This window comes from Astyanax mexicanus, chromosome 7 (assembly GCF_023375975.1).
Source record: "Astyanax mexicanus isolate ESR-SI-001 chromosome 7, AstMex3_surface, whole genome shotgun sequence".
In the NCBI taxonomy this organism is placed as follows: domain Eukaryota; kingdom Metazoa; phylum Chordata; class Actinopteri; order Characiformes; family Acestrorhamphidae; genus Astyanax; species Astyanax mexicanus.
Genome location: NC_064414.1, coordinates 10,289,613 through 10,313,887, shown reverse-complemented (window position 1 = coordinate 10,313,887; position 24,275 = coordinate 10,289,613). Strand labels below are relative to the sequence as shown.

Here is a 24,275-nt window from a genome sequence, read left to right as displayed (position 1 = left end):
ATTTTCACAAAAATTGACAGTGCGTCTTATAATACGGTGCGCCTTTTGTATGGATTTTACCCGTCAGGTTGTAAGGAGCAGTAAACACACACTCCGTGCAGCGTTATAGAGAGTTTCAGTGCTATACAGAGTCCAGAGCCGTGCAGCTCCGAGGCTGGAGCAGCAATAGCATTAGCTAGCTTATTCACTGTTCAGAGATCAGTATTATCTAAATTATCTAAAGTAAACACACACTCCGTGCAGAACCGTGCAGCTCCGTGGCTGGAGCAGCAATAGCATTAGCTAGATGCTAACCGCTAAGCTAGCTAACTTTTTCACTGTTCAGAGATCAGTATTATCTAAATTTAGTACTTTTAATACTGCTGGAGCAGTATTATTAGAGTTAGATGCTAATCGCTAAGCGTTCCCTGTTCAGAGGTGAGTTATCGGCCTGTAAGTCTGTGCTGCTTTGCCTGGCTAGCATTAGCTAGATGCTAAGCACTAACTCTCTCAGAGGTGAGTTTTATCAGCCTGTAATCTGCTTGTTTACCGTGTTAAAACAAGCTACGGGGGACGAATCGCTAGCTAATATCTCACTGTCTTACCAGAACACGCAGGATTACTCAGTGTAACGCTGTCGTTTAAGTTTGGGTTAACTTTACTAGTTTAGGGGACTAGCTAGCGTGCTAGCGGATAGCTATGCTAACGCTGGTGCAGCAAGCCTTAGTGGAAATCTGGAAATCTAAGCTTACTGTAAATAAACTGAAGCACTTTACTCACCCAAATAAACAGTTTTCAGGAGAGGAATCTGTGTAGATTAATATCCAGCACTCGTTTGACTTTGAAAGAGCTAGATTTGTATACTGAGACGCTCCAACGGCAAGACACCCCCCCCCCCCCCCCGCCATGGCGCCACCCCTGTTCACTTTGATATAGGCACCCTTTCTAGTGTCACTTAATGCGCCTTATAATGCGATGCGCCCTATGTATGGAAAAATACCAGAAAATAGGCGTTCTTTGATGGTGCGTCTTATAATACGGTGCGCCTTATAGTCCGAAAAATACGGTAAAATCTAAGTGATTTTAATTTGCCGACTCAATTCCTTGAAACCAGGCTTATTTTTATTTACTAATTTAAATAACTCAACACACGGGGGGCGCTGTGGCGTGAGAAGGATGTAGACGCGTTTCCCCACAGCTCTGAGGGATTATGGCTTAAAATTCGATTTAACTCTGCACAGTGTTCATTTATTTTAGTCTCTGCTGATCTATCTTTCTTTCAAGACACCCCGCTCTCTTTCATTTACCCCTGAGTTCGATTACAATGTCCGCAACTCGCAGTAAGGCTGACGCCCAGAAAACGGCCCGGAAAGCCTCGGTGTTGGCGGAGTCGGCTGTGCCGGAGGAAGAGGTGGAAGCCCGAGGTCAAGGTGCTATCAGCGCCGCGCTATTGCAAAACATGTTGGACTCGCTGAGTACGGACATTTGTACGAAAATTGATGGCCTTTCAGCGAGCTTAAGGGCTGAAATCTCGGCGGTGAGACAGGAACTTTTTAACTCTATCACTCCCCTACAACAAAGTTTGGTGTCTCATTCGGAAACTCTGCAGGAGTTGGAGCGGTCTTCCACAGACCATGCTACACAGCTAACGGAGCTGCAGTCCACAGTTGCTAAGCTAACAGTCCAAGCCAAACACCTTGAAGACAAGTGCGAGGACTTGGAGGCGCGTTCCAGGAGAAACAATGTGCGTATCTCCGGGATCCCTGAAGGCTCTGAGGGTACACAACCCACAAACTTTATCGCTGAACTGCTTCAAAAGTTACTCAATTTGGAAGAAAAACCACTACTGGATAGGGCCCACAGAGCACTTCGGGAGAAGCCTAAAGATGGAGCGCCGCCTCGCCCCTTCATCGCCAGAGTTCACTTCTTTCATATTCGCACGGACATACTTCAGCGCGCAGGGAAGGCCTCACCACTTCGCTACGAAGGCAAGAGTGTCTTTATATCTCCAGACTATACCGCATCGGTCGCCAAACGGAGGGCCACCTTTGGGAGTGTTAAACGCCAGCTTCGTACCATCTCTGGGGCCAAGTTTGGTTTGAGATACCCGGCTACATTGTGGATCTCCTTACAGGATGGACAGTCCCTCAGCTTTGATAATGCACAAGATGCAACGTCCTTTGTTAATGACTCACTTAAAAAGAGTCCACCTGTAATCTAGGGCTAGGTGAGTGAACCTGAGCTGTGTGAACTCCCAGCGAATATGTTTGGGACCCTTTAGGAAAGCAGAGTCTGACACGCTTATTGTATATTGTAAATATCTTAACAATAACGCTGTGCAGTTTTTTTTTTTTTTCTGTCTTGCACACATGTTTTATTGGGCCTTAGTCTCTCTCGTAGATTTTCTGTTCTAAAGGAATTTCTATGGAGCGGTTGGCATTGGATTTGTTAGTGAGGTATAACCCCCTCATCTCGATTGGGGAGATGGGGGATAGGGGGGAGGGAGTATTTGTTGGGGTTCAATTACGTTTTTTTGGGTCCAAGATGCTTTATTACTCCTTAAGCAGTCTGTTTTTGTGGATTTCAGGATATGTAAAACTGGTCCATTCTTTTATGTTCAATTCTTACTATTGTTTTGGTTAAGTCATGGTATCACCTACTTCGAATCCGTGCTTGCAGGGAAGCAAGCTTAAATTTGTTAGCTGGAATTGTAGGGGTATAAATTCTCCATTGAAACGTACAAAGGTTTTTCAGCATCTTTTGTCTCTTGGTGCCCAAGTGATGTTTCTACAGGAAACTCATTTATTGAAATCTGATGTGTCTAAGATTAAAACAAATTGGATTGGTCAATCTTACTTTGCTTCATTCAGCCATAAAGCAAGGGGAGTGGCAATATTATTTCATAAATCAGTGCCCTTTATTTGTACCAAGGTGGTTGCTGATCCCAATGGTCGTTATCTTATACTCACAGGGTCACTTTACAACACTCCTTTACATCTGGTTAATGTCTATGCTCCAAATTGGGATAATGATGATTTTTTTAGGCAGTTATTTATCACCATCCCAGATCTGTCATCACACTCACTTGTGTTAGGGGGGGATCTAAATTGTTGGCTGGACCCGCTCCTGGATCATTCTTCTAACAGACCAATCCCTCCATCTAAATCTGCCACTGTAATTAAAAAATTCATGGAAATGTTCGCCGTGACAGATTCATGGCGCTGCCTACATCCGCGAACTAGGGCTTACTCTTTTTATTCATCAGTACATAAAGTCTATACACGTATTGATTACTTTCTTGTAGACAATAGAAGGATTCACACTTTATCCTCTTGTACATATGATACCATACTCATCTCGGATCATGCTCCAGTTATTATAACTCTTTTTTTTGAGGAAGCAGTCAGTAGTAGGGCTCCTTGGCGTCTAAACACTCGCTTATTATCTAATGAGACTTTTATTAGTCATATTTCAGATCATATAGATTTTTTTATAAATACTAACTCTTCTAGTGACATCTCTGCATCCACTTTGTGGGAAACATTTAAAGTATACATAAGAGGTATTATAATTTCATATTCATCTCATGAGAGACGCTTGAGGAGGATGAGACTCGATGATCTAACCAAACTTATTTCTGAACTTGACAAAACTCATGCCTCGTCCCCCTCTGCAGAGGTCCATAAGAAACGTTTAATTGCCCAAACTGAGTTTGATGCTCTGATGTCGGACCAAGCGGCAGAGCTGTTACTTAAATCTAGATCTGATTATTTTGAATCTGGGGATAAGACGGGGAAATTGTTGGCTCACCAGTTGAGGCAAATAGCTTCATCGCACCAAATCTTACAAATTCGGACGTCGTCTGGCATTACAGCTGATCCGCTTAAAATAAATAATGAATTCAAACAGTATTATAACTCCTTGTATACCTCTGAACTAAATGTCGGAAGTAAGGATTTTGATAGATTTTTTGAGACACTTGAGATACCTCAATTAGATTTTGACTCAGTTGTGATGCTGGATGAACCCATTACTATTGAAAATCTCAATTCAGCAATTGGATCAATGCAAGCTGGGAAGTCTCCTGGCCCGGATGGTTTCCCTATTGAATTTTATCGTAAGTTTTTTGATAAATTAGCTCCTCTGTTGCTGGACATGTTCAATGAATCACTGAAGACTGGAAAGTTACCAAAATCTCTTAATCAAGCAGTCATTTGTGTTATTCTTAAAAAAGATAAAGAGGCTCTGGATTGCTCTTCTTACCGCCCAATAAGTTTACTTAATGCAGATTTCAAGCTCCTATCTAAAACTCTGGCCTTACGTCTAGAATCAGTATTACCTGTAATCATATCTCCTGACCAAACAGGTTTTATAAAAAACAGGCATATCTTCTTTAATCTGAGACGTTTGTTTAACACGTTATATACACCCTCCAATTCAAGTTCATCTGAAGCAGTAATTTCAATGGATGCGGAGAAGGCATTTGACAGGGTGGAATGGGACTACCTTTTTTATATTCTGACTAAATTTGGTTTTGGATGTTCTTTTATTTCATGGGTTCGTTTACTTTATACCTCTCCTGTGGCATCTGTCAAGACTAATAATGTTCAATCAGTCTTTTTTCCTCTACAACGGTCCACTCGTCAGGGTTGTCCTTTAAGCCCTCTACTATTTGCTCTTGCGATTGAGCCCTTGTCAATAGCCTTTCGGTCCAACCCTCAAATCATCGGGATTACTAGGTACGGTCTGGAACAAAAAGCTATGCTGTACGCAGATGATCTGCTCCTTCTGGTTTCTAAGCTTAACTCTTCAGTCCCAGTAGCCCTTTCTATCCTTGATAAATTCGCTGCTATCTCTGGCTATAAACTTAATCTCCAAAAAAGTGAGTTACTTCCCCTTAATGCTGCGGCAAGTAAGTGTGCTCACTCTCTGCCCTTTAAAATAGCACAGCAAAGTTTTAGGTACCTAGGGGTTCAAGTAACACTCAAATACACAGATCTTTATAACGCTAATTTTACTCCATTGCTTTCACGACTTAAAGATATGTTGTCCCGGTGGTCGGTCTTAAATTTAACCCTTCCAGCTCGAATTAACGTGATAAAGATGACAATCTTGCCCAAATTTCTCTTTTTCTTCCAGGTTTTACCTCTTTTTTTACCACAGAGCTTTTTTCATCGCCTAGACTCCATTCTCTTGGATTTTGTTTGGAATAAAAAAAGACCCAGGTTACGCAGGCAACTTTTACAGAGACCTAAACTCCTGGGAGGGTTGGCACTTCCTAATTTTAGATTTTATTATTGGGCGGCAAATATACGGATTATACAGTATTGGCTTCAAGATGGTTCTAGTTCCTTATCCCACCTCTGGCTTCGGTTAGAATCTAGTTCATCTACACCTGCATCTTTGGCAGCTCTGGCTTGTTTAACGAGTAAAGGCTCAAACTCAACTACGAAAAACATTATTACTAAATCCACCCTGAAAATCTGGAACCAGTTTAAAAACTATTTTGGCTTTCAATATTATTCCACACTGACCCCAATTGTGGCTAATCCTTGTTTTCCGCCATCGCTGATTGATAACACTTTTAAGATTTGGTTCTCTCGTGGTATAACATCAATTAAAGATTTATATGTTGATAATGTTTTTGCCTCTTTTCAGCAGCTATCAGATAAATATTCCTTACCCAAAACACATTTTTTTAGATACTTACAGGTTCGCAATTTTGTTCGGAACACCATATCACAATTTCCTAATATGCCTGGAGTTTCCGCTTTAGACGTTTTTCTTTCACAGAACCCCTCTACACAGGGTTTAATTGCTTTTTTTTATGGACAGATTCACCAGCTTCGTATGCCTTCTCTTGACCAAATTAAGTCACTTTGGGAAGCCGAATTAAATGAATTGATCCCTGTGGAGATATGGGACAGAGCGCTGAAAAAGGTACATAGAATTTCAATCTGCGCAAGACATGGCCTCATGCAATGTAAGATAATTCACCGCTTCCATTTCACTAAAGTGAGGCTTGCTAATTTTGATAAAAGCATTGACCCAATCTGCGATAGATGTCATCAAGCTCCAGCAAATCACCTACATTCATTCTGGTCCTGCCCTTTATTATACCAATTTTGGGTTCAGATTTTCCAAACATTGTCTGACATTTTTGATTGCCATGTTGAACCGAACGTTTTTGTTGCCTTGTTCAGTGTCTTCCCCTCACCATGCCCACTGCAAAGTGCCTTTGAGAAGGATTTCGTTTCACTTGCCACTCTCCTGGCTAGAAAACTTATTCTTCTGAAATGGAAGTCCCCTGCTCCTCCCTCACATTATATGTGGATACAGGAATTGTGTACTGTTGTGAAACTGGAGAAAATTAGGTGCATTAAAAGTAATTCTACACGGAGATTCTATAAAACCTGGAATCCTTTTTTCCGCTATTTGGAGAATTTGTCCCTGCTAGACTTCCCTTAAGACCTTTTATTGGATTAATATCCCGTAATAATGTGGTATTTTTCTTTCTGACGTCCTCAGTTCTGACTGCTGTATAGTGTGAATTTTGTGTCCCATGTTTTTGTTTTGGGGGGTGGGTAGGTGGGTTGGGTTGTTTTTTTTTGTTTGTTTTTTTTTTTTTATTCTCTTTCTCTTTTTGGTTTCGGTATTTGTTGTATTTGTATATTATTGCAAAAAAACTAATAAATAGATTGTATAAATAACTCAACACACAGCCATTAGTGTTTAAACCGGTGGCAAAAAAGTGACGTTAAAATGCCCACTCATACAGATTAACCCAGGCCATGATGCTACCACCACCATGCTTAACTGTAAGCAAGGGACTGTTGCCTTGATACTCCATGCAGACAGAGTTGAACACACAATGGCCTGTATGAGATCAGTTTAACAGGTCTGCTCCTCATTCACACCTGAGACCTTGTAACTCTAATGAGTCACATGACACCAGTTAGGGAAAATAGCTAATTGGGCACAATTTGGCAATTTCTGCATCGGGGTGTACTCACTTTTGTTGCCAACAGTTTATACATTAATGGCTATGTGTTGAGTTACTTTTATGGCACAGTAAATTAACACTATATAAGCTGTACTCTGACTACTTTGCATTGTATCAAAGTGTCACATCTTCAGAGTTGACCCATGAAAACATATAATAAAATATTTACACATACTCACTTTTGTAAGAGTATGTATAGTATTTTTAGTAACTGCTAATTACTCTAATTTCGAATGATTCAGCAGCAACTTTAAATTATTTAGTAACCACTATTCATTTTTCAATGATGGCTAATTCATTATTCAGCAGTATGAATTATCCTGCAATGACTAATTACTCAGTAACCACTAATTATTTACAACCTCAATTCCAAAAAAAGTCAAGCTGTTCTGTAAAAGGTAAATAACTCTAAATAAAACCCGAATGCAATTATTGACAAATTTCATAGACCCTGATTCTATTCACAATAGAACACATAGCACATAATAGATGCTAATAGTGAGACATTTTAACATTTCACAAGTAATATTAACTCATTTAGAACTTGATGCCAGAAACGCATCTTAATAAAGTTGGAAAAGCGCAAAAAAGGACTACTATAGTAATACTAATGAAAAACAGCTGCAATAGCAATTAAGTCACGTGACTGGGTATAAAAGAGCTGCAGAATGAGTTGTGGAATAATTTCAGTTTCTTGTGAAATTGTGAAGACTGTACTGATCAGTCATCACAGTTCGGTACACTTGTGAACTGCAGATCAGCGTGTAAAAAAAAAAACAACTATTTTACTACGTCGTTTCAATTTATTATACAAATTGGATTTAGGTGTCAGATATTAATTTTTTATGTTTCAATTAAACTCATGGATAGTATTGTGTCGCAGGGCTCTTTGGATCACTGAAATTAATTAAGACACCTGTGATAATTAGTTAGCCAGGTGAGTTCACTAGTATCAGCTCGCTAGATAACGCTAGCCAGTTAGCATAACAGGCTAACATACTGGTGTTGACGGACGGTAGCATGGACATGAATACGGACTGGAATTGCGCAATTGAAATGTTCCTTTCGTTTTCCAATTGAGCCCAGAAACGGTCATTTATTCAGCACAAGAGATTAACCTCCCTAAAACTCTGGATACGAGGAAGTAACTACAGTCCTATTAAATATATTAATACTGTAGCTTGAAAGATCATTTAACTGCACACTCAATTTAATATATTTGTTAACTGGAGAAAGAAGGGGACTGTGGCTGATTTTAATACTGTAATGCCTCTAATTACTTCAGAAAAACATTGTAAATTGATATTAAATAGCTTTTGAGAAATCTCTTTTTTAAATACTTAAACATTGACTATTTTAGGTTTGTTTTTAGTGTTTATGGAACTATTTAAAATAGTTATTTTTGTAAAGGAAGCCGTGTTAAAGTTGTTGGCGTGTGATTTCTTTATATATTGTTTCATTTTGCGGGACAAAGTAATCAAAGACAATAGTAATCAAAGCCTAAATTTAAAGCCTTAATGTTTAATATATAAATAATATATGTTTAATTATATGTACTCCTAACAGTAAAGTGAATCACAAACATGCAAAAAAAAGAAATTAATAAATAAGATAAAATAAATATACCGTGATCTACCGTGAAACCATCAGAAACCTGAACAATACTGTGATATACATTTTTGGTCATACCGGCCAATAATAATATAATAATATTGCATTTCCACATGGAGATGTGTTAAGTTATTAATAGTTCAGAGTCACTGCTCTGAAGCTAATATAGAACTCATTTTGAGTGTTTGAGTGTCGGGAATTGAAGTATGAGCCCACTTACAACTGCAGCTCTAAATCATCACACACTTTCCTCGAAGCGTGTGGAAGCGTGTGGAGGTGTTCACTCATCTCTAATGGATATGCTGAGCTGGTTTCTGAAACTCTGATTCACTGTTATCTAGAACATGGACTTCTATAAAGTGACTGAAGGCACTAGTGGTCGGTCTTGAAGCCGGAATTTGGTCGTACCTCTCTCCACTCATTTTAAATGAAAACAGCTTTAAAGTGTATTAGAGCTGGAAATGTGAGTCATTCCCACATTCCTGGGTTTTCTGGAACGCTGGTGGGCACAGGGATCCGGTCAGGAACTGTTTAACTGAAACTGAACAGCCCAAAAATGTGCGCACACACAGACAGAGACACACACAGACACACACAGACACACACACACACACACACACACTCAGACACAGACTGGCATTTTCCTGCTGGTTAGGGCGTGTGTGGTGAGACGGCTGTAACTGGGAGATGATTTGTGCCCCAGATTTCTGTAAAAGTCCTTTTTCTTCTATCTGTCGCTCTGAGAGCTCATATTGGCAGGTTCAACTCACCTGTCAGTCACTCTAACCTAGCTGTACAGATCTGGAAATAATTAGAGACCACTTAAAAATGATGAGTTTCTTTGATTTTACCAAATTGAAAACCTCTGGAATATAATCAAGAGAAAGATGGATGATCACAAGCCATCAAACCAAACTGAACTGTTTCAACCTTTGCACCAGGAGTAAAGGCATAAGGTTATCCAAAAGCAGTGTGTAAGAATAGTGGAGGAGAACATGCCAAGATGCATGAAAACCTGTGATTAAAAACCAGGGTTATTTCACCAAATATTGATTTCTGAACTCTTAAAACTTTATGAATATGAATTTGTTTTCTTTGCATTATTTGAGGTCTGAAAGATCTGCATCTTTTTTGTTATTTCAGCCATTTCTCATTTTCTGCAAATAAATGCTCTAAATTACAATATTTTATTTTGGAATTTGTGAGAAATGGTGTCCGTAGTTTATAGAATAAAACAACAATGTTCATTTTACTCAAATATATACGTTTCCAGAGCTGTATATCTGTCTGTCTTTCTGTTTATCTGTGTGTCTGTAGGCCTGTCAGAATTCAAGCATTGATTGCAATAAACAATATTCTTAACATTTTAAGATCATTTTATCCCACTGATATTATGATAAAATACTAGCATAATAATCCCGGGTCATGCTGCTTGCCATCAGCAGCCGAAGTCTGAGAGAAAGCACAACTGGCCATGCTCTGTCTCTGGGTGGGGCGATTGGCGCTCTTTACCCTCAACATTCTTAGGCTAATGTCAGTCAGCACAGCCATCTGTTAGCTGTTGTATCAGAGCAGGGTTGTCGCACTTTCCTTCAAATGAGCTGCGCTGTTACCCAGGGATGCTAGCAGTTTGCAGTAGCAGTTTGAGAAGACTGACCTCACATGCCTCAGAGGAGGCTTGTACTAGTCTTCACCCTTCTAGTGTTGCGAGCATTACTAGTGACATGTTAGGCTATATGTGTTAATAGGCTTTTTCTTAGGTTAGGTAAATAGGCAATATTGCGGTAAACAAAATATTAAAGTAGATAATATAATCATAGCCTGTATTTGTATTTCTGTCTCTCTGTTGGTCTACCCATCTGTCTCTGTCAATCTATCTCTGTCTGTCTGTTGGCCTGTTTAACTCTCTATCCCTATCTGCATCTTTTACATTTTTTTATGGATGTAACTAGTTATTTTATTTGTTTATCTCTTTAGTCCAGTTCTCTCTCTCTCTCTCTCTCTCTCTCTCTTTGTGTGTGTCTATAGAAGATAAATGGTGTCATTAACTGCCCCCCTCCTCCCCTACAACAGGCCTGATACATTTTAGTGTAGTTGCTAGGTAACTGTAACAGTGTGTGTGTGTGTGCGTGTGTGTGCGGTTGCAGGGATCCCGGAGGGGGAATTGAGATGGCTGATTTTGTTCGAGAGGAAACTCCGCCTGTTGACTGCAGCTCACGCAACTCCTACACAGGGATGGACTCCAGCCACCAGGTGTGTGTGTGTGCTGTATATTGGTGGTCCTGTAGGACTTGAGGCTTATTCAATCTACGGCAGTTTAAACCCACCTCCTCCGCCTACAGTATTATAGCCCTCTTTAACCTATAATCGCATATTCCCACCCATTCAGCTTAGCTCATGGAACCCTCTGAGCCTTAGGTGTTTAGCCACGCCTCTTTACCCTAAAATAGTATAGCCCCACCTCTTTAGCCTACAGCAGTTTAGCCCCACGTCTGTAGCTCAGCATATAGTGGTGTAGCCTCACTCATTTGGCCCACAGCAGTTTAAACACACTTCTATATCCCCACCCATTCTGCCCCACCTCTTTAGCTTACAGATGTTTAGCCCCGCCTCTTCGTTTTACAGATAGTAATCCCACTTCTTTATCTTACAGATATTAACCTAATTTACAGACTGCAGAATTGTAGCTCCGCCTCTTCAGCTTACAGAGGTTTAGCCCCGCCTCTTTAGACTACAATAGTATAGCCCCACCTCTTTAGCCTACAAAATATTTGCCCCACCTCAGTCTATAGATATTAACCCCACCTACTCAGCTTACAGATGTTTAGCTCCACCTCTTCAGCCTACAGAATTTTAGTCTCACCTCTTCAGCCTACAGATATTCATCCCCACCTCTTCAGCCTACAGATATTTATCCCCACCTCTTCAGCCTACAGATATTCATCCCCACCTCTTCAGCCTACAGAATTTTAGTCTCACCTCTTCAGCCTACAGATATTCATCCCCACCTCTTCAGCCTACAGATATTTATCCCCACCTCTTCAGCCTACAGATATTCATCCCCACCTCTTCAGCCTACAGATATTCATCCCCACCTCTTCAGCCTACAGATATTCATCCCCACCTCTTCAGCCTACAGATATTTATCCCCACCTCTTCAGCCTACAGATATTTATCCCCACCTCTTCAGCCTACAGAAGTTTACCCTCATATCTTCAGTCTACAAATGTTGAGCACCACATCTTCAGCCTACAGCAATTAACTCTACCCATTCATCCTTTTAGCAGCTTAAACATTATATTTGCAGTAAAACCAGATCATTGTGCTTACTGCAGTCTGAATGGTCACAGTAACAAGGCTTTAATAAAGTCTACACTCCTCACTCTGGCTGCACAGCTGTCCAGCAGCTGCACTTACATTCCTCTTTTAATTTGTTTATCTGTCTGCTGTCTTGTGCTTTTTACTGAAGGCCAGTTTTAACTGCCCTGATATCAAGAGTGCTGTGTTCTAGGCCACTGGAACCCTGGCTCTGTGTGTTACAGTCTGTCCTGGTTCCTCTGGAACAGAGTAGAACCGTTGGACTGGACTCCAGAACTGTTTTAGTTCACAAAAACACACGCACACACACACACTCCTGAATCAGTGTCACTTTATTGGCAGCTTAAAGTAATAGTGTACAACAGTTTATCCTGACCCATTAAGCCTACAGCAATTCTGTAGTATGTTGTGTAAATATTGTGTCTGTTTTAAATATAACATTGTAGTTCCTGAAATGGTCTGTCTCTCTCTCTCTCTCTCTCTCTCTCTCTCTCTTTCTCTCTTTTTCTCGCTCTCTTGGTTTCTTTCTGATATAGATTGCATCCACTCGTGGAGGTCCAGCTGCAGCCAAAGGTAAGATTCCTTTTTGTGGTTTGGCTGGTGTAGGGTAGGGTTGTGTGTGTGTGTTCATCAGATTTATAAAATATAAATAAATAAGCATTGAAGTGAGGTGTTGGCCTTTGTGTGGGTGGACGAGCGAGGAAGAGAGAATAAATAAGTGATGAAATCTGACCTTCCTGCTCTTTTTTTTCTGTACCCTTCCTGTGTATCTCTCTCTCTCTCTCTCTCTCTCTCTCTCTCGCTCTCGCTCTCTCTTTCTGCAGGTGATGTTGGGAAGACCTCAGATGACCTCAGTTTGAGTCTGGCTCAGAGCTGTAGTCAGGACCAGGGTCAGATTTATTATTCTGGACGTTTCTCATTGTCTCCCCTTCAGACAGTCTGTTTACCCGGGTGTATTGGCTAATCAGGCCCCTGTCACTGATAGTCTTTAATACACTGGCGAACAAAGTGTTCTTTGTTGGGTTTCTGATTCTTTAACATTTAGTTTTTTACAACGGTTCCTGAATGGTGCAGCTGTTTAAGGGTTGAATTTATCATCAGGAGGTCACTAGTGTGATCTTTGTGGATTACACAGCCATCCGTCAGTGTCCTGGAGTCCCAGAGAGCATAACCGTATGCTCTCCGAAACACCCAGTGTGGCTGGTGCTAGTCAGCATGGGCGCCTGTTAGCTGACAGAGCAGAATTAGAAGTTAGCATTCTCCTTCTAGCATGTTGAGTTTGTGGCAGTTTTATAGAAAAGAAAAGATGGTGGAGCTTCATAGGAGACCATGCAAGCCATCGTGGGATTTAGGTAGTGGGTAGTGGTTGGACTGCAAATGACTAAACTGGGGAGAAAATTGGGAAAACAAATGAAAATAAATATAAAATGCATGTAATTTTTTTTTTTATCTAACTAAAAGTTAAGTTCTCTAATCTTCTAGATTTGATGTCGGACCCAAAGATGTACTGTCTCATCTCCAACGGCTCCTTCGCTTCCATGCAGCCCTCCACCTCGTTGGCTCAAGACCTTTACAGCTCCACCCCCCACCCTTTCAGCCAATCATTGTCCTCCTGCGACACAGAAATCACAACCCACGTTCCCGTCCACTCACAGTCTTTCCGTAAGGATCCGTCTCGTCCGCGTGGGCTCCCACGGACTTCCAGCTCAGCAGGCTCCGCGTTCCCGGACCCCTCCGTTCCAGAATTCAGCCTCTACCCTCCTCCGCGGAGGGGAGGGCTGGACCCTGTGTGCGAGCTGGACACCTCCAGGCCACAGAGGGTGCCAGAGGGCAGGGAGCAGCTGCAGGACTTGGCCGTGCCGTCTACATCGGGGACAGAGTGCTACAGGCACCATAAAAGAGACCGACGGAGATTGGCCCGGTCCGTTTCCAGGGAAACTGGGGAAGGGGAATACGAGTGTGAAGGCAGGACTGGGCTGTACCAGGTGGAGGGGGTCAGAGGGGGGAGTTCGGGGGGCAGTGTTGTAAGGGAGAAAGGCGGAGAGCCCAGTATGGACAGCCTGAGGAGTCTGAGCACACGGAGCAGCGGCTCCACAGAGAGCTACTGCAGCGGCACGGATCGGGACACCAACAGCACGTTGAGCAGCCTGCACAGTGAGCAGACCAGCTCCACCCACGTGGAAAGTCTTCTCTCGCTGTCCGGCGACGAACGAGGGGCAGCCGGACCCACCGACTCGCTCAGTGCCAGCCTGGCCTCGGGGGAGGCCAACAAAAACCCCCATGCCAACGAACTCATCACCAAACCAGCCACCGATGACCCCTCCACCCCTGCGAACACATCGCAGACCACCAGCCAGGAGGGGGCGGAGCCTCGGCAGGAAGAGGGAGGCTTCAGGACTGCTGACCCCTCCCAGCCTGAGCAGACGGCGGAGACAGACGACGTAAAGCCCAAATCGGGAGATACTGTGCAGCGGGCAACTTCGTCCGCAGGCGCAGGCCGGAGTGGGCGACGTCGGAACGGTGAGAATACTTTAAAATGAAAACATCACTACCTGAAATCCCTTTTACTGAAACATTTCCTTCAGATTGACAGGGTTCGTACAGTCATGAAAAACCTGGAAAAGTCATGAAATTTGAAATGAGCAATTTCCAGGCATGGATAAGTTTTGAAAAAATAAAAATAACCAGAAAGTTTGGGAAAAAAGTCATGGAATCTTCGTGTTTCCGTTCATCGACTGAGAAAATCTAACAAATACGTAAACTCAGAGTTCAGTAATTTAGCCCTAGCTTTCAGGATCTGACACACATTTTATCATTAAAGATTGTGTGTCAACATTATCAGATTCATTTTAGGCCTACTATTATTAATTTTGATTATAGTTTTAATTGGTTTTTGGTTTTATTGTCTATGTCTGCACTGGTGTTTTAAAAATCATAGGGTCATGAAAATTTGCCTTAAAGGAATGAAAAAGTAATGAAAATATCATGGAAATGTATTGGTTTAAAATTGTATGAACTTTGGATTGATGAATCAATTGTAAGGGTTTTGGATAATTTGGATTCTGTCAGACAACACATTTAGTTTTTCTTTCCATTTATTTTCTTAAATCTTATAGTTTATATTGGACCACATTTTTTTTTAGTCATGAATCAAATAATAAAAAAGGGAGACAAATGTGAGATGGTAATGTTAGCTTTTAGTCATTTTTGGACCTGTAGTTCCCTTCCCTGGTCAATAGCAGTTGAGGAGTTTGTTTCCTTGGAGCTTTTTTCCCCTCTGTTTGGTTGGTTTTCACACAGGCAAATCCCTACGCAACAAAAAGCAACCCAACAACAAACACATGCACACTGTCTGTCTCCTCTGATTGGTCAGAGCTGTCTGGAGTGGCAGCAAGAAAGTAAATAAAGCAAGAACATTCTGTGTTCCAGGCCAGCACATATATTAGTGCAGTGTGAAGATGCTTTAACACCAAAAGCAGAAAGTTCACAACTGTGCTTTCAAACACAATATTTTCAGTAGGTAGTGCGGCATCCATGCAGTTGTATTTTCAACGGGTAGCGCTGCAGAGATGGTATTCAGTGTGAAAATAGCTTAATATGGAGCAGGAGCAGAGAAACAATTTGTTCATAGCTGTGGTAATTATTATCTGGATAAAAAATCAGGTTAAACTGCACCTGAACAGCTTTAAGCTAAAAAATAAGGAGTATATGTGATTTTCAGGTAGGATCGAGATCAAAACACGTTCTGACCATTTCATTCAGTTTATTCAGGAGCGGACCAAGACCACCTCCTCACGTAGGTCTTTATGCGGCTGTTTTGATCCGCTCCTAAGTGCAATTACTGATTTTACATCTGGCCAAATGAATCACACCAAGACTACGAACGAACCAGAGTCTGTTTTAACCAGACCAAATAGTGCTGGTGTGAAAACACCCTGAAAGTATTTTGTGTTTATGGTGTTTTTGTAATTTATGCATTGGGCTTTGTGTGCACTGCACTCTTTTCCTACACGATAGATAGTCGGTGTCAACTCGCAGATTTTGCAGCAGTGAAGAAAAAAAAAAAAAAAAAAAAGTTAAAAACTGTACTCCACACTGTTACGGTAAACTTTAGTGAGTAATCTGTGATTCATGTGCCTCCTGAACTGTGGGGGCAGTATGTGCCAAAAGGCAAAAGCGTATTGGCATGTATAGTAGTTCAAAAAGAACAAATTCATGTTTTGCATAATAGGTAGTGTTTTTTGCTCATATTCTGTATTTCTCTGCATCATATCTCATCACAGGGCCCTGCTTCTGCACACACCAGTCTTTTAATGTGTAAATTGAGTACTTGAACTATACTTATGGTTTAGAATTTGCATGTGTTATGAATATGGACTGATGGATAAAATACATATTGTCATGTGTTTTCTCCTCTGGGATTGCCCAGGTCTTGGTAAGAAGCGGGCAAACAGCTTCGACGCCAGCCGTCACCGGGACTACATGAGCCTGCGGGGGATAGCCAAGCCTCGCTCTGCCGTTTTCGCTAAAGGAGAGGAGGACTCTAGTGATCAGAGCGAACTCAGCCACGCCTCCAGCCTCCACTCAGCCCACCAGCTCAGCACGGACTCCTCCTCTAGCACCTCCCACTCGTGCCCCTCACCTTCCGACGCCCGCTACGGCACCATTGCGGCCAAAGTGCACGGGCACGCCCGGACACATGCCAGCGAGCGAGCGAAGGAGAGGGACAGGGAGCGGGGGAAGAGGCGGTCATCTCGGCGGGCAGCCAGTGCGGGCAGCGCCAAGACGCACGCCCGCGTTCTCAGCCTAGATAGCGGCTCCGTGGCCACCACCTCCTCCTGCCTTACCGACCCCCACCACCTGGGGGCGCCTGCCGGTCCTCGGCCACTCACCACCTCCAAATCAGACCTGGAGGCGAAGGAAGGCGAGGTGCTGGATGCGGCATCGCTGCTGGGCCGAGCGTGCCAGCTGGAGTCCGTCACTCGCTCCCGAAACAGCCTACCCTGCCCCATCACACTCGCTGACACACACGATAACAGTGCTGCTGCCAGAGGTGAGCTCACTCGTGCACGCACTCTCATGCACACACACACTTCCAGTGAATCCAGTGAATGAAGCTCAATCCATTTGTTTCCACTAAAGTGGCCACTAAGTGGAAGCACAAGGTATGGGTTTCCAATAAAGTGGCCAGTGTGTGGAAGCTCAATGCAGGTGTTTTCAATAAAGTGGCCACTAAGTGGAAGCAGAAGGTAGGGGTTTCCAATAATGTGGCCAGTGAGTGGAAGCAGAAGGTAGGGGTTTCCAATAAAGTGCCCAGTAGGTGGAAGCACAAGGTAGGGGTTTCCAATAAAGTGGCCAGTGAGTGGAAGGACGAAGTAGACGTTTTCAATAAAGTGGTCAGTAAGGGGAAAGCAGAAGGTAGGGGTTTCTAATAAAGTGGCCAGTTAGTAAAAGCACAAGGTAGGTGCTTTCAATAATGTGACCGGTAAGTAGAATGCTAAGGGGTAAAGTGGCCAGTGAATGGAAGTTCAATGCATGTGTTTCCACTAAAGTGGCCACTAAGTGGAAGCACAAGGTAGGGGTTTCCAAAAAAGTGGTCAGTTAGTGGAAGCAAAGGTAGGTGTTGCCAGTAAAGTGGCCAGTGAGTGGAAGCAGAAGGTAGTAGGGGTGGGCGATATGGCTCTAAAATAATATCACAATATTTCAGGGTATTTTTGCGATAACGATATACTTGGTGATATAGGAAAACTAAAATAATTCATTAATTTCAGGAATATAGTATAATAGTATAACAGCATAATCATAATGTGGCAAAATAAATAATATAGCATAAAATAATATAATGCAGCAAATAATATTGCAGAATATTTAGTTCATGCATATAAACTGCAAACTAAAACAATTATACAATTAATACACCTAAAGCTTCACAGTAAATAATAGACTACTTTTAAGACAGAACAGCCCTATAATCACAATATGGATTTTTAATATCATGATATTTCTGTGTCACGATATATTGTATATGATATAATATTGCCCACCCCTAGAAGGTAGCCATTTCCAATAAAGTGGCCACTAAGTGGATGCATAAGGTAGGGGTTTCCAATAAATTGGCCAGTCAGTGGAAGCAGAAGGTAGGGGTTTCCAATAAAGTGCCCAGTAGGTGGAAGCAGAAGGTAGGTGTTTCTAATAAAGTGGCCAGTTAGTGGAAAGCACAAGGTAGGCATTTCCAATAAAGTGGCCCAGTGAATGGATGCACAATGTAACGGTTTCCAATAAAGTGGCCAGTAAAAGGAAGCTCAATGCAGGTGTTTCCAATAATGTGACCAGTGAGTGGCATGCCAGGTATGCGTTTCCAATAAAGTGGTCATTGAGTGGAAGCAGAAGGTAGGGGTTTCCAATAAAGTGGCCAGTAAATCAAAGCTTGATGCAGGTGTTTCCAATAAAGTGGCCAGTGAGTGAAAGCTCAATGCATGTTTACAAAGTGGTCATTAAGTGGAAGCACAAGGTAGGTGTTTCCAAGTGTTTCCAAAGAAATCACAGAAACCAGTGATGACACTTGAGTGTGTGTGTGTGTGTGTGTGTGTGTGTGTGTTGTTTTCTCTGGAAGGTTTCCCTGGAGTCTTGCGCCATTTATAAACCGTGTTCTCACTGTTCTTTTTCCACACTCTGCTGTGTTCTCACACACACACACTTCATGTTAAATCTCTCTCTCTCTCTCTCTCTCTCTCTCTTTTATATTCTTGTTAGTTTAATTGTCTCTTGGCCTCTACTTGTCCTGTTGCTCTGATGTTGGCTTTGAAAGACTGGGTGTGACTGAAACAGCCATCCAGATGTGTGTGTGTGTGTGTTTTGTTTTTGACTTTAGAAGCTCATCTCTCTTCCATTATCAATGCAGAGTATGTAATAAACACACACAGTCTTTTATGGTCCAGTGTGGTCAGGAGGAGTTCCTGGACTTTGGTCATGTTGACACTCAGACACAGCAGCTTGAATGCCTGATGCGCCACAGTGGTCATGTGATCAGCGTGGTCCGAGCGTGACGTCCCCTGTTTGTGGATTGATTTTCTAGCTGCAGGCTGGTGATGTGATAATGTGGCAAAATAAATAATATAGCATAAAATAATATAATGCAGCCAATAATATTGCAGAATATTTAGTGCATGCATATAAACGGCAAACTAAAACAATTATACAATAAATACACCTAAAGCTTCATAGTAAATAATAGACTACTTTTAAGAAAGAACAGCCCTATAATCACAATATGGATTTTTAATATCATGATATTTCTGTGTCACGATATATTGTATACGATATAATATTGCCCACCCCTATTAGACATGGTCATTTATTTATTAAGAGCAAAGGCAAAAGGTGCTTCAACCAACTATTTGGATGAGGTGCAACCAAAAATTACTCAACAAAAATGGTGCATCACTCACTTTGTAGCAAAAATAGACTTCGTTATTTAAATAAAATCTAACATCATGTTGTTAGTAAAACATTTATTTATTAAGGAAAGTGATACGCTATTTTAAGTATGTGAACCTTTGCGTTCATTATCTGTTTTGACCCCCTTTTGCATGTAGTCCTGCATATCGGCTTGAAGGGATTTAGCCTGTACTTGTTGGTGATTTTCATCCCATAAACTGCTGCTTCTGCATTTCTATTTAGCTAAGGTCAGGACCTTGACCGTGACCTATTCCAAAACACATTTATTCTTCTTCAACCATTTTTTGGTAGACAAGCTTGTGTGCTTAGGGTCATTGTCTTGCTGCATGACCCATGTTCTCTTGAAATTCAGCTTACAGACAGATAATCCTGACATTTTGCTTCAGACGTTGCTTGTATAAGAAACTCACTATTGACCATTGTTAGCTTAGCTACTTTTATTTATTCAAGACTTAAAGGATTTCGGTTGGCTAGCTAACACATGCAGGTATTACTGTACCAAGCTCATGTATAAAAGTGACTTATTTGTAAGGTATGTTATGCAAATCATCTTCAAAAAATCTTTTACTGATGATATATTTATGTGACCATAATATTGATCACTTTTGGCTAATTAGCTAGCTAGCTGTTCTTCTCATAATTATGTACTTACAGTGTTGAAGCCAGCTTTACCCAAGCTGTCACCTAGTCTGTTTGCTACCTCACAACACTTTAGCTTGCTATCTTAGCTGGGGATCCCGCCCAGCCTTAGGCCTGATCTGCAACCCCTCTCTCTCCCCTGTGGGCAGCCCCGGGCAGCGAGGACGCTGTAACGTTTCGGCGGGAGCGTAGCACGTTCCGTCGGCAGGCCGTCCGGAGGCGGCACAACGCCGGGAGTAACCCCACCCCCCCCACCTCACTCATCGGATCCCCTCTCAGGTACGCCTCACCTGCTGCCCCCCCACACTACTGACCTCCGAGAGGGGGTGGCGTGGGAAGAGTGCATGCTTCATAATTATAATCATTAACATCATTAATACCATAGTCATGCTCCAGATATCTTCATCACATAAACTACATCACACATTCACTATTCATCCCCTCCTTACCCTTCTCCCAACTCAAATGTAGTCAATCAACTGCTTCAACTTATTAAGCCTAAACTTAAAACTTTTGACATGGGCTTCTTAAACAGTCTTAAAGACTTCCTTTTTTACTGTAGGTAAAAGTTCAATCAAAAAAGGGTTTCTTCTAATCTGATGAACAGTTTGACCAGGTAAAGCAATAAAATTAAATTGTTTATTATTTGAATTGAATAGTTTAGCTCAGTGACTGACTGTAGAAAGCATGGACAACACAGCGTATCTCAAATGCAAAGCCACCATAGGTCTAGCGCCTCTGCTGGCTGGTTGCAGTTTAAAATGTAGCTTATCCCCATTTTCATTTTTCTCCTGGAAACTGTCTTTACGTTCCCGGCATTTAATTCCAGTCAGTTTTCCCATTGAGAATAATGGCTCAACAGACATCCTGCAAATATCTAGCAGGTTTAATATCTAGACCAGTCTGTGACTCGGTCAAGAGCAGTGCTAACTTACATGTAACGGAATCGCATAGAGATAAAAAAAAAATGTGTCCAACCAAAGCATCTTCTACGTGTGATCGATAGTTCTTGTGATCCCATGTCACCGATCAGTCATCTAGTGTAAACAGCACAATGTACTGGTGTAGTGTAAACCAGGCATAAGCAACCACTTCTGTTTCTATGACACCAAAGGGGAAATTTTTGGCTTTATTTCTAAATAACATACACCGTAGCACAATGGAACCATAGTATCCATGTTTTCTACAGTCATTGGATTAAAAGCTTGGTCGTGCTAGAATACCACACTTAAAAAAAAAAAAAAATATATATATATATATATATATATATATATATATATATATATATATATATATATATACTTAAATCAAATGATGACAGAGTGAGATTAAAGAAAATTGAGGATTGTGTAAAAGATGTGAAATTGTGGATGTTGCACAACTTCCTCCTATTAAATAGTGATAAAACAGAAGTTCTCCTATTAGGCCCCAAAGCTGCTAGAAATAAATTATCAGACTTAATGTTAAATCTGGCCGACTTCTCCGTCACACCTGGTTCAGCAGCTAAAAACCTTGGAGTTATCATAGATTCAGGTCTAGCATTTGATATACTCATATCTAATGTTACTAGAACAGCTGTTCTACACCTACGTAACATTGCCAAGCTAAGAAATGCCTTATCACTGCATGATGCAGAAAAATTAGTTCATGCCTTCATTACCTCAAGGCTAGATTATTGTAATGCGCTACTCTCTGGATGTTCCTGCAGTAACTTAAATAAACTTCAGCTAGTTCAAAATGCTGCAGCCAGGGTCCTTACTAAAACTAGAAAATTACTTAAATAAATGTTTTTTTGTTTTTACTCATACAGACCCAGCTACATATTTAACTTGAAGGTTATGAAATATTTAAGGATCCAAATATTTCTTTTAGTTCTGCATGGTTTGTGTTCTGTTCTGCTTTTGCAAAAGAAGCTTTTTTAATGATGCAACTAGACCATTCAACTCAAATGAAATACTTAAATTTAAGTTGTTAAACCACTCAGGCAGATTAGCCAGCGTGGACCTCAGTCTGATACCAAAAAATAGCTGTTAGTGTTCTCCTCCAAGTGTGTTGAGCTCCATTGGTGTTGTGTAAACAATAGTTTAAGATGTGGTGGAGCATCACATGTTAACCACGCTAGCCTTCACCCTCACAGCACTGATAGCACTGGTTGTGTGGAGAAAGGTCTGGATAATGGAGGGACTAGAAATGGTGAAACTGCAGAGTAAAGAAAAGAAACATATCACCAGTATAACCTACCATAATAAGAAGACATATGGTTTCAGAAACATCAGCAAGTCTATTAGAGATTACTAAACACGCTCACACACTCTGAGGAGAGTTTGTGATGATTTAGACATGCTGATGGCACTAGAGCTGGGCAACATAACAGTATTTTATCATATTGTGATTCATTTTTTCATTGTATCGAGAATGTGCTTTAACCATATTGAGAATATTATCAATACTTAAAGAACACTGACCTAACTATATATTTTACTACAGTAAGTGTTAAATTTGGATGATGTGCAGCAACAATTTACCGGTAATAGAATTCCTGTACTATTGAAAAGAGAGTATTTTAATAACAGTTTAAAGAATCTGCCAATGCTGATTCATTGTGTCTGCATGTTGAAATATTATGATAAATACAGTGTATCGTGAAAAATGTCTTCAAATATTAAAATATAATATTTTTAACATAATGCTCAGCTATAGTTAGCATCATACTAATCAGCTTCTGTTATCTAAGTATAACTGCACCAAAAACACCTCAGCTGATCCATTACATTTGAGATAAATGTGTAATTTGTGTAGGTTTTTGTTTTTTATTTAATTGAAACATAATTTGCCTCTTTTTCAGGTGTGTGTGTGTGTTTGTCTCTTTTGCATGGCCTTGTTTCTGAGGGCACTTTTGGTTCTGCATGACTGTTTGCCTGATATTTGTTTCCGTTTGTTCTGTACTGGGAATCTGTTTGTTTTCACTCTTCAGTGTGTCCAGTTCGTGTTGGGTTTCATGATTGATCATCCAGTAGGTGCAGTCTCTGAGCTCTTCCAGGAACAGATCTTTAGTGTTTCAAACCGCTCCTGCTGGAACTACTGATTACATTGATCTTTTCTTTTAAAGTCAGAGAAAGAGAGAGAGAGAGAGAGAGAGGGACCATCCACATTTTATAGTATGTTTTACAAACGAACACTCAAAGGCTGGAGTCAGCTAAAATTGGCCATCATGTAAAATGGGCCAAATAAAATTGTAGCATCATTGCTCTTTACATTTTTGCAGCCACAATCACAAGAAGCTATTTTGCATTATTTCCAAAACACATCATTATATGATGATAAAGCTATTATAAGTAAGCTTCCCAACAGAGCAACATATTTTGACCTGCTATTTTAAGTTAAAAAGTTGAAATGTAAAAAGAAAAAGTTGATTTTAGGTACTGGCCCTCCTCGATAATGAGCACTTGTGTAAGTAGAGCAGAAAAAAAGAGCAGAAATAACAATGAGAAGCGAGATCTCATGAGATTTGTGAGAGCTACTTGTGTTTAGCCTCAAATGTTTGATTTTGAAATTCACCAAAATTAAAATGTTTGGACGAAACCATAAAAAAGCATTTGTCCGAATACTGAAGGCTAAATGAAGACATTTCTTTTTTCAGGGTTTCATTGATTTTGCCACTTTTTACATACGTACAATTTGTCCTCCTTTTTTAAAGAAAAAGCAAAACTACAAAATGTAGAAAAAAATGACTAACACCAAACATTTTAATATGCAGTAGATACACCAACAAAGCAGAATACAGTGATTCTGCAACATATATTTTGCGTTGGTGGCCCACACAATTACTAAGCCCTGCAGAGGGCTTTTAATTTGAAATGGGGCATGCAGACACAGCAGCCGCCCTGGAACAGTATAGATACGATTGCTGCTATCCGGGTTAAAACAAGTGTGATGCTCATTTTTTTCTGAGCTGGATTCTTTCCTGATAGTAGATGACAGACTGCAGATACTTCTAATCCATGCTCACTCCCATGGTTACCCTGCGCTTATTCTACGCTCATTCCCATAATTACATTACCATGATGCCCCTTATTATGCTACAGTCATTGTTTCCATAATTATAGATTTTTTTTCATGGTTTTCTGCTACATTACATCCGCCTCATATACTTGATCTTTTTCTTGATCTATTAAGGTAGTAACAGGTTCTGACAACACATGCCCCGTTACTGGCGGAATACAGTGACGACAGTACACTGAGGAAGTTTGTCTAAACTATAAAACAG

The 24,275-nt window shown here is 41.0% G+C and overlaps 1 protein-coding gene across 5 annotated transcripts in view; it reads left to right on the top strand.

The window, feature by feature from the left end:
* The window catches only part of pcnx1 (pecanex 1), a 76,620-nt gene that overhangs the window by 15,902 nt on the left and 36,443 nt on the right, over nucleotides 1–24,275 (top strand). For 2 of the 5 annotated variants that reach the window (XM_022685029.2, XM_022685028.2), the window contains exons 3-8: nucleotides 10,741–10,846; nucleotides 12,448–12,484; nucleotides 12,736–12,801; nucleotides 13,394–14,431; nucleotides 16,341–16,964; nucleotides 20,158–20,287. In XM_022685029.2, the coding sequence (XP_022540750.2) occupies nucleotides 10,741–10,846; nucleotides 12,448–12,484; nucleotides 12,736–12,801; nucleotides 13,394–14,431; nucleotides 16,341–16,964; nucleotides 20,158–20,287 (2,001 nt within the window). The remainder of the gene's footprint in view (nucleotides 1–10,740; nucleotides 10,847–12,447; nucleotides 12,485–12,735; nucleotides 12,802–13,393; nucleotides 14,432–16,340; nucleotides 16,965–20,157; nucleotides 20,288–24,275) is intronic. The other 3 variants (XM_049481067.1, XM_049481066.1, XM_022685030.2) reach the window with 2 other exon arrangements.